At 47.4% G+C, this 10,820-nt stretch overlaps 2 protein-coding genes across 5 annotated transcripts in view; one reads left to right on the forward strand and one right to left on the reverse strand.

The window, feature by feature from the left end:
* LOC102479709 (uncharacterized) overlaps nucleotides 1–3,078 on the reverse strand; it is a 56,728-nt gene extending 53,650 nt beyond the window's left edge. The window contains exons 1-2 of the mRNA XM_006149948.1: nucleotides 2,693–3,078; nucleotides 358–2,294 (exon numbers count right to left, since the gene is read on the reverse strand). Of these exons, the coding sequence (XP_006150010.1) occupies nucleotides 920–2,294; nucleotides 2,693–3,078 (1,761 nt within the window). The 3' untranslated portion in view covers nucleotides 358–919. The remainder of the gene's footprint in view (nucleotides 1–357; nucleotides 2,295–2,692) is intronic.
* A 311-nt stretch (nucleotides 3,079–3,389) lies between these two features.
* The window catches only part of SNX32 (sorting nexin 32), an 11,429-nt gene continuing 3,998 nt past the window's right edge, over nucleotides 3,390–10,820 (forward strand). Inside the window, exons 1-2 of one of the 4 annotated variants that reach the window (XM_027772439.1) lie at nucleotides 3,390–3,425; nucleotides 3,686–3,800. In XM_027772439.1, coding sequence (XP_027628240.1) covers nucleotides 3,765–3,800 — 36 coding nt within the window. In that variant the 5' untranslated portion in view covers nucleotides 3,390–3,425; nucleotides 3,686–3,764. Of the gene's footprint in view, nucleotides 3,426–3,575; nucleotides 3,595–3,627; nucleotides 3,801–10,440; nucleotides 10,534–10,820 lie in introns of those variants that run through there. The other 3 variants (XM_006149908.1, XM_006149906.2, XM_006149907.2) reach the window with 3 other exon arrangements.

Here is a 10,820-nt window from a genome sequence, read left to right on the forward strand (position 1 = left end):
AATCCCTTCTCCTCCATTCTCCTCTCGGGATCTTGGGCACGCACACACACGTGACCGGCGTGAGTTTTCAGCCACCGGGTCCGGGACATGAACAGTGGTGGACTACATGGGAGTCCAGGGACACAGCCATTAATGCTAACTGCTGGTTCCCCCAACACGCTTTTTAATAAAATTTTAAAAAAAAAGAAAGAAAGAAAGAGAAGAGGGAAGGTCAACGAGGATGAATTTGATCCTGGTGAGAAGTCTATCATTAGATTGTAAAATTGTCTACATGGGAGAGGAGAATACAGAAATACTGAAGGAAATAACATTTAAAAACAACAAACATATTCACCATAATAGAATGTGGCTTCTTACTTTTTTTCTTCTTTATTTTCTCGTCTCCTCTCTTGTTTTTGTCTCTGGAACTCCTTCTTTGGGATCCTCTTTCTGAAATGTCGCTCACTTCAGACTGCATCTCCTTCCACAGCCCTCGATATCTATCTTTTCTCCTGCTGTAATTCTCCATTTTTCTCATTATGCATTCTCCTACATCTCAGATACTCAATCACATCTTAAACGAAATGCATTTCTAACCCATCCTAAATCCTTTTCTCAAACATCTCCCTACAGGCTCCTTGGTCATAGCTCTTCTCCAAGAAATCAATAACCAATTTTTCTTCACTTATTAACACAGTTTTTCTTTCTCCTCAAGATGTTCTCCTTTCTCTCTTTACCGTTCTTCCTTTCCTTTGGTACTGGCTTCCGTCTTTTTCCCCAGGAATTCATTCCTGTCTCTGTTCTTAGAGCATCAGACTTTCCTCTCTCTATCCTTTCAGGATCAATAATGCTCTTCTTGGCTCTAATTTCTCCTCTCTGACTTTCAATACTTCAGTTATCTGCTTCTCATTCCTTCTTCAGCTTCACTCCTTTATCTGCCTCATTCACGGATATCTTCGCCTACAGTATCTTTCTCTCCCATAGAAACAGATTCATTGGTAATACTGTTCACTTCACGCAAGGTGTCCCCTTCAACTTCCACCCCTTCCTCAATCCTTTCAAGTTCTTTGTTACTCCCTTCTACTCGTACCAAAGGGATTTCCAGCTCATCATCAATAAATTCTGTCATTCTTTCATCACCAGTATCTTTTACCACTCTTTCATTTTTCTCTTCATCTATGCTCCCCATTCTTGTATCTTTCAACTTCTCTCCTCCAATCTCCAGCTTCTCCCCACTAGTTCCTAGGTTCTCCTCACTAGATCCCAGATTCTCTGCACTTGATCCCATTCTATCCTCAATGGATTTGAAATCCTCTCCAGTTGACCTCAGCTTTTCTCCTCCACTCGACCTTCGCCTCTCTCCAGCGAACCTCAGCTTCTCTCCCAAACTCGACCTTCGCCTCTCTCCACTGAATCTTGGCTTCTCTCCGCTGGAGTCCAGCTTCTCTCCCACACTTGACATTCGCCCCTCTCTGATGCTGAACCTCCGCTTCTCTCCACTGGGCTCCATCGTCTCTTCACTCCATCTCAGCTTCTCTCCTCCACTCGATCTCCGTCTCTCTCCACTGAACCTCTGCTTTTCTCCACTGGGCTCCAGCTTCTCTCCCACACTTGACATTCGCCGCTCTCTACTGAACTTCCGCTTCTCTCCACTGGGCTCCATCGTCTCTCCACTCCATCTCACCTTCTCTCCTCCACTTGATTTCCGTCTCTCTCCACTGAAACTTGGCTTCTCTCCACCGGACTCCAGCTTCTCTCCCACACTTGACATTCGCCGCTCTCTACTGAACTTCCGCTTCTCTCCACTAGACTCCACTGTCTCTTCTCTCCATCTCAGCTTCTCTCCTGTACTTGATTTCTGCCTCTCTCCACTGTGTCTCAACTTCTCTCTACCTGATCTGAGCTCCTCTCCACTGGATACCAGCTCCTCTCCACTGGACACCAGCTTCTCTCCACTGGATGCCAACTCCTCTTTACTGGATGCCAGCTTCTCTCCACTGGATGCCAACTTCTCTTTACTGGACACCAGCTTCTCTCTACTGGATGCCAACTTCTCTCTACTGGATGCCAACTCCTCTTTACTGGACACCAGCTTCTCTCCACTGGATGCCAACTTCTCTTTACTGGACACCAGCTTCTCTCTACTGGATGCCAACTTCTCTCTACTGGATGCCAACTCCTCTTTACTGGACACCAGCTTCTCTCCACTGGATGCCAACTTCTCTTTACTGGACACCAGCTTCTCTCTACTGGATGCCAACTTCTCTCTACTGGATGCCAACTCCTCTTTACTGGACACCAGCCTCTCTCCATCTCTTTACTGGACACCAGCTGCTCTCCACTCAATCCCGACTTCTCGCCACTTGATCTCAATGCTTCTCCATTTGACTCCTGCTTCTCTCCACTTGACCTCTGTTTCCCTCCACTCCACCACAGCTCCTTCTCATTCTGCCCCAGTTCATAGCCTCTGGATCTCAAGTCCTCACCACTGATGCCCATCTTCTCAACAGACCTTAACTTCTCTTTAAACCCAGATCCCCTAGTCCCTGCTGTCCCCCCCATACTCTTAGATTCAGCCTCTGTTTTGAGTTGGACTTCCTGTCTTCCCCAAATTTCCCTTCGGCTGTCTTTCCCAAAACCTGCTGAAGCCTGCAATGTACTTGTTACACCATGCAGTAGCTTCATATCCATCCTGTCCTGACTCGGGCCTGACTCCTCTTTCAAGACGGTCTTTTCCACATCTTCTAGTCTCCAGTCGTCAGACTCAAGCTTGGGCTCCCACATCTTAGACTTTTGCGTATTTCTATCCAGGAGCTCCACTCTCTTCCCGATCACGATTAGCCCGTTCCAGGGCACCCACATTTTCTCTCGCTGCATCACTTTCCGCTTGCGGCCAACCTCCAGTGGCGACCGCCCGTGGACCTGGGCCTGGCCTGGGGCGCCCTGGACCCGAGCCTTGTCGCGACCCCTCGTCCCCTTAAACTGCTCCCCCTGCCGATCCCTCACGCTGGGAGCGGAAAACTTAACGGAATCCCTTTCTGCATAGGCATTGGCTCTTGCTCTCGACTCTGGTCCACCACCCCCCTCCCTCCTCCCCATTCCTCCCAGCCCACCCCACCCTGCCACCCACGCCCTCTTCCCGCCCCGCCCTCCGCCGGGCGGGGGCACGAGACGCGGCAAGTGCGCACGCGCAGGTCGCGCGTGGCGGTTGGAAGGCGGGGCCCAGAACAGCGGCGCGTGGGCGTCCACCGGCTGGTGGCGGGAGACCGACCTCTGAGACCCTAGAGGCCCGACCGCAGTCCTCACCCAGTTGTCCATTCCCGGCCCTCTCGGTTCCACAAGGCTCCTTAAAAGCTGGGGCCTGGTCACAGGAGCGGCAGGGGGGGCTAGCATCGTTAACAGTAGACCTGGTACCCAATCATAAGGCGTGGCTGCGGGGAAACGAGGTGGGAACCGCCCCCGCAAAGGTGACTCCTGGCAGGGAGGGGGCGAGTGTCTCCATCAGCTGATGAGCTTTCCACTCGGTTCATCGCGCAGAATTACCCGGGACGAAGCTGCGGGAGCGCACGGGCGGGGGCTGGCGGCGGAATTAAGGCGTGGCTGCGGGGAAACGAGGTGGGAACCGCCCCCGCAAAGGTGACTCCTGGCAGGGAGGGGGCGAGTGTCTCCATCAGCTGATGAGCTTTCCACTCGGTTCATCGCGCAGAATTACCCGGGACGAAGCTGCGGGAGCGCACGGGCGGGGGCTGGCGGCGGAATCCCGTGTGCTGCGGCCGAGGAGAGTGATGGAGGAGCATCAGGAGTCTGGGAAAGAGAGCAAGGTAGATAGAATGAAAACCCCTCCCTACCTCCTCGGTCCGTGATACCCAGTGATAGCCGTTCAGAGCGTGCTCTGTGTGTGTGTGTGTGTGTGGGAGACCTGAACAAGGAGCGGGATATTTCTATGGTATGGGAACTGGTGTGGTGAGGATGTCAAGGGAGACAAGGATTTACTTTTGCTCTGACAGAGGGAACAGGGCCTGTCACTGTCATTCCTGCCCTCCCCAGGATTGACTCACCCCACCTTGATGGGGAAGAAGAGGAAAGTGGATGTTAGGGATTAAGAAGGCGCTGGCATCTTCTTTCCTAAGGTGGGGAAATTCGGTTCACCATTAATGGCTTTGCTTGTGTATCTGGGTTCACATAAGACCACTCATTCCGGGCTGGCAGGTGGCGGTGGTTGGGGGCACTGGACTCCCACATGGCTCAGTGCGGTTCATGTCATGGACCTGGTGACTTTTTTCCCCACTTTCCTTCTCTGGTCAAATTAAAATAAGTAAAGTTAAATAAAATAATTCTTAAAAAAAAAAAAAAAGAAAAAGAAAAAAAGAAAGAAAATAAAAGATTAGAAGAAAAAAATGAGTTGTTTTTTTTTTAATGAATTTTTTTAAAAGACAACTCAGAGGACCAGCAGGTGGCATGGTGGTTAAGGCGTTGGATGTTTCTACATGGCTGACCAAGTCCTGAATCTGGTGGCTTGCTTTCTTGCTTCCTCTTTTTCTCTCTCTCTGGTCAAATTAAATGAATGAATAAATAAAATTAAGTAATTCTTAAAAATAAAAAAAGACAACTCATCCTTCTTTCTTTTTGACTTAATTCAACAAATAGGTATTGAGTATCTACATTGTGGCAAAGATAGTTATGGCATGCAGAGGTGTACTTAGGGGGTGGGGGAGTTGGAGGCATGTGCATAGTAGACCAAAGCTGAGGATGAGGATGGAAGAGCTGTGGTCCATCCGTAAAGTCCCATCTCCCTCAACCAGCTACCAAGCAGTGTAGGTCAGAGCAGAGAGCCATGTGGAAACGAGACAGAGAAAGGGAAAGTGAGAAAGCAAGCCACCAGGTTTAAGATTTGAACTGCGATCAGCCATATGGGAGTCCAGCATCACAACCACCACGCAACCTGCCGGCCCCAGTAATACCATTCTTATACAGATTACTCCAGAAAACAGAATTAAATTGCAACATTTCCAGCTCACTCTAGAACAGCTTAACCTTGATACAAAACTCTATCAAGAGGAGAAATGAATGGTAGTGATGACTGTACATGATGTAAACCACCAGGTCCAGGACTCATACTGTGGTCAACTACATGGGAGTCCAGCAACATAGCCATTGCACCAACTGCTGGTCCCTAGGAAGCTTTATTTTGTATTTTTTGTTATTTTTTAAGCTTTTGGCCATAGGACCACCGAGCATGTGTACTCACTAGAGAGACAGAAATATACAAAGACAGGGAAAGTGAGAAGTCACCCCCACTCCCAGGGGGGATGGCCATGCTGCATCCCTTCTCTTCCATTTGCCTCTTGGGATTTTGGGCACTTAGACACACCTGGCGAACTTTTCAAGCCGTCAGGTCTGGGACTCAAACCGCCAAAGGCCATGTGGGAATCCAGCATCTTAATCACCATGCTACCTGCTGGCCCCAGAAAGGAGCTTTATTAATCTGATAAAGATGATCTAAAAACACCTCTGAAATCTGAGTCAAGGGTTTTCCTTATATCCATATCTCACATCTGTATTGTAGTGGAGATCCTAGCAAATACAGTAAGGTGAGAAAATGAAATAAAATTATATCAGGGGCCAGCCGTAGCATAGTGGTGAAGATGGTTGGATCCTACATGACCGACTACATGGTGTAAGTCCCTGATCTAGTGGCTCAAAAAGCATGCTGGGTACAATTATATGGGTGCCCAAAATCCAGAGAGGAGAAGGAGAAGGGATTGTGGCATGGCCATCCCCATGGGGGACTTTCTCACTCTCATTGGTAAGTGGCACACACCCTATAGAAAACTAAAAAAAAAAAAAGTATATTGGACCAACCCTGTAGCACAGCAGTTAGGTACTGTGCAGAGAAAGGTGAATCCCATATGACCTAACCAGTGTTCGAGTTCTGGCTCCGTTGGCTTGAAAAACACACCAGGAGGGGCCAGCAGGTGGCATGGTTAGGGCGCTGAACTCCCTCATGGTCAACCATGATTCTAGTCCCAGACCTGATAGCTTGCATTCTCAGTTTCCCTTCCTCTCTCGGTGAACATATGTACCCTATAGCAAATTAAATAATAATAATATTTTTTTACTTTATTTATTTTATTTTATCTTAATTTGACCAGAGAGGGACAGAGAGACAGAGAGAGAGAAGGCAAGTAAGAAAGCAAGCTACAAGGTCTGGGACTACTCGAACTGCAGTCAGCCATGTGGCAGTCCAGCTCCTTTAACCACCATGCCACCTGCTGGCCCCAATAAATTTTTTTGTTGTTGAGAGGTTTTTAATATAGGGCGCGTGCGCTCGCCAGCCAGACAGAGAGAGACAGGGAGGCAGAAAGCGAGAAATCACACCCCAGGGGGAATGGCCACGCCACAATCCCTTCTCCTCCATTCTCCTCTTGGGATCTTGGGCACGTATGCACGCACACGCACCCAGCGTGAGTTTAAGCCACCGGGTCCGGGATTTGACCTGCGGTCGACTACATGGGAGTCCAGCTACATAGCCATTATGCTAACTGCTGGTACCAGTAAATAATTATTTAAAAAATAAAGGAAAGAAAAAAGAAAAATATGCCAGGAATGCACATACATGCCCAAGATAGGAATGGAGAACTGGAAGAAAAAGGATTATGGTGTGACCAGTCCCTATTGGAAGTTGAACTCTCTCTTTCTCTCTCTCATGTGCATGTTTGCATGCACCCGCTAGTATTAAAAAAAAAGAAAGAAAGAAAGAAAGAAAGAAAGAAAAGGGGACCAACAGTTGGCGTCATGACTATGTCGCTGGGCCTGGTGGCTTAAACTCATGCCGGGCGCCTGAGCATGCATATCCAAGATCCCGAGAGAATGGAGAAGGGATTGCGGCGTAGCCATCCCCCCTTGGGAGGTTATTTCTTACTTTCTGTCTCTCTCTGTCTTTCGGTGAGTGCATGTACCCTACAGTAAAAAAACTCTCAAAAAAAAAGAAAGTATAGAGGTTGAAAAGGAAGAACTAGGGACTAGCAGGTGGTACAGTGGTTAAGGCACTGGACACTCCCACGTGGTTGACCGTGGTTCAAGTCCTGGACCCAGTGGCTCACTTTCTCACTTTCTTTCTCTCTCTCTCTCTTTCTCTCTCTGTCTCTCTCTGGTCAAATTAAAATAAATGAATGAGTAAATAATATATATATATTTTTTTTTTTGGAGAGGTTTTCTCTATAGGGCGCATGCGCTCGCCAGACAGACAGAGAGAGACATAGAGACAGAAAGCGAGAAATCACCCTCCAGAGGGGATGGTCATGCCACAATCCCTTCTCCTCCATTCTCTTCTCGGGATCTTAGGCACACACGCACACGCGTCCGGCGTGAGTTTTAAGCCACCGGGTCCGGGACGCGAACCACAGTTGACTATGTGGGAGTCCAGCAACATAGCCATTACGCTAACTGCTGGTTCCCAATAATATTTTTTAAAAAGAAAAGGTAGAACTAAAACTGTCATTATTTTAGATTATAGGATTACTTATGTAGGAAATCTAAGACTCTATAAACTATTAAGTTAATAAGTAAGGTATTTTAACAATTTATTAAAATGTATTAAGTAAATTTATCTGGACACAAGATAAATATATATTATTTTTAAAAACTTTTGTGGGGGCCAGCAGGTTGTGTGATGGTTAAGGTGCTCACTCCCACATGGCTGACCATGGTTCAAGTCCTAGACTTGTATACCAGCAATTAACAAGTAGAAAATAAAACTTTTTTTTTTCCAAAGAAAAAATACTTTAACATTTACATTACAAAATCTGAAGGTACGGGGCCAACAGATGGCGTATCAGTTACATTGCTGAACTCCCACATGGCTCCCAGGCCTGATGGCTTGAAAATCACTCTGGGCGCATGTGTGTGCATGCTCAAGATCCCAGGAGGAGAATGAAGGAGAAGGAATTGCAGCATGGTGCCGAGAGAATGGAGAAGGGATTGCGGCGTAGCCATCCCCCCTTGGGAGGTTATTTCTTATTATTTCAACCCCCTGGGGGGTTGATTTCTCTTTTCCTTTCACAATCTCTGTCTCTCTCTCTCTCTCTGATGAGCACACATGCCCTAAGGCAAAAACCTCTTAAAAAAAAAAAAAAAAGAGGGTGAACATTGGGAACAAATGTCCCACTCCAACAAAAGCACTACTTTAGGGGCCAGCAGGTGGCATGGTGGTCAAGGGCGCTAGACTCCTACATGGCATACCGTGATTCAAATCCTAGACCTGGCAACTTGCTTTCTCACTCTCTCTTTCTCTCTCTCTGTCTCTCTCTGGTCAAATTAAAAACTAATAGTAAGGTGGGACCAGCAGTTAGCGTAATGGCTATGTCGCTGGACTCCCATGTAGTTGACTGCGGTTCGCGTCTCGGACCTGGTGGCTTAAAATTCACACCAGGCGCATGTGCATGTGTGCCCAAGATCCCAAGAGGAGAATGGAGGAGAAGGGGTTGCGGCATGGCCAGCCCCCCTGGGAGGTGAGTTCTCACTTTCTGTCTCTCTGTCTCTCTCTTTCTGGCGAGCAAACAAACCTCTCCCCCCCAAGAAGAGAATGGAGGAGAGGGGATTGTGGCATGACCATTCTCCTTGAGAGGTGATTTCTCGCTTTCTGCCTCTCTGTCTCTCCCTGTCTCACTGGTAAACACATGTGCCATATAGCAAAAATCTAAAAAATGAAAATGGAACATAAATGCACATATTTTATAAAGATTCTAGAAGAGAAATGAATAGGATAACATCTACATGACCGTGGGGGTAGGCGCAGTTTTCAACAGGACACAAAAAGCTTTAACGATAGAAGACAAGACTGATAAATGAAGCTTGTAACAGTTTGAGTCATTAGAAGAATAAAACGGCCAATCACAGAGTGGGAGATATTGGCAGTGCATAGAACTAATAAAAGCTTTGTCTCCAGGAACAAAGAGTTCATACAAATCAATATGAAAAAGACGATCTGATTTTTTAAAGAATTATTTTATTGTATTGTATTTATTGTTGTTTTTTAATTTGACCAGAGAGAGAGTAAGGCAAAGGGACAAAGGAAGCCACCAGGTCGGCGACTTGAACCACAGCCGTGCGGGAGTCTAGCCCCTTAACCTAGACTATGCCACCTACTGGCCCAGACAATCTGATTTTTAAAAATTCTTTAATTTTATTTATTATTATTATTTTAGTTCACCAGGGAGAGAGAGAGAGAGAGAGAGAGAGAAAGCAAGTTGCTAGGTCTGGGACTCAAACCATAGCCAGCCATGCCAGTCCAGTGCCTTAACTACCATACCACCTGCTGTCTCCTGACAATCTGATTTTTAAAAGGCAACAGTAGAAAAGGCACAAAATTTGTGCACTCATTTGGAAAATGACTAGGCAGTATCTATGAAAGCATTTGTGTCAGCCCTGTAGCACAGCAGTTAAGTGCTATGCATTGAGAGCCAGATCCCACACAGATGACTGCAGTTTGAATCCTGGCCCCAGTAGCTTGAAAGACACACCAGGTGTGTAAGTATACATGCCTGGAACCCTGATGAGAGGGAGAAACGGAGGAAGGGCATTTGTGGCGTGATTGCCCTGTTAGGGGGTTCACATCTCAGGACCTCCTTGACCATACATGAAATGTAGATACAGGGACCAGCAGTTAGCGTAATGGCTATGTCACTGGACTCCCATGTAGTCGACTGCTGTTCAAATCCCAGACCCGGTGGTTTGAACTCACGCCAGGCACGTGTGGGTGTGTGCCCAAGATCCCGAGAGGAGAGGGGAGGAGAAGGGATTGTGGCGTGGCCATCCCCCCTAGGGGGGGGTGACTTCTCACTTTCTGTCTCTCTGTCTCTCTCTCTTTCTGGTGAGCGCATGTGCCCTATTCAAAAAAAAAAAAAAAATGCAATCCAGGTCTACTGAATCTGGTGGTGGATTGTAACTTAAAGACCTGTCGTGACCTCTCTCTTTCTCAGGAAATAAATAAGTGTTTAACTTTTGGGTGTGTGTGGGGTAAACAACGTAGAGAGAGAACACTGTAAAAGCGACTTCAGGGTCAATTCTTTGCTAGAGAGCAGGAAGGGAAGGCTCAGGCATCTCATTAGGGAAGAGAAATGAACAGACCAGCTGAAGGAGTCCTTGCCTGTTTCTGGACTCACATGTCACTGAGCCCCATCTTAGGGACTGCCACCAAAGTACGCCAAAACTAGTGAGGAGAGAGTGAGGAGGCCTCCAAGGGTGAGAGGTGGGGCAGGGGTCCTGATGTTGTCAGCAATGCTTAAAGGCAGAGTGGCCCCTAAGCCTCTTTCTTTCTCCCTAGTATTCAGCATAATGGTGTGGACACAGTAGGTGTTCAATAAAGGCAGTTGAATAGCTTAGTGCAAAGATGAACTGGTAGCTTTGTGCCTCACAGATCTTTTCATTTGGAGAAATACACATGCTTCGTCTGCAAGCTCTTGCCTCTTGGCAAGAATGGAAGTTTCAGCAACTAAGAAAAGGGGAGAACTTCTGGTCCAACTCACTTTAAGTCCTGGTGAAGGAATACATGAGGTAGCCAGCTGGGGAAGGGATTAGTGGCTGGAAAACTATAGTGTATGGAGTTGGGAATTAAGGAACTGGGTTCAAATATGGCCCTGCCACTTTGCATCTGTGGGACCTTAGCAAGTTACTTACCTTTCGGTGGTCTCAGCTTTGACATGCCCGCCTTGGCAATGGGAGGGTGGAAAATGTTTTGGTCAGTGTAAAGCTCTGAGCAGTGACTTACCAGGATCCAGGCTAGTGTCCCCAGGACACTGCAATAGTCCTGCTGCAGAGGGCTCTGCAGGAGGATCAGGGGC

This window comes from Tupaia chinensis, unplaced genomic scaffold (genome assembly GCF_000334495.1).
Source record: "Tupaia chinensis unplaced genomic scaffold, TupChi_1.0 Scaffold000273_1, whole genome shotgun sequence".
NCBI classification, from domain to species: domain Eukaryota; kingdom Metazoa; phylum Chordata; class Mammalia; order Scandentia; family Tupaiidae; genus Tupaia; species Tupaia belangeri.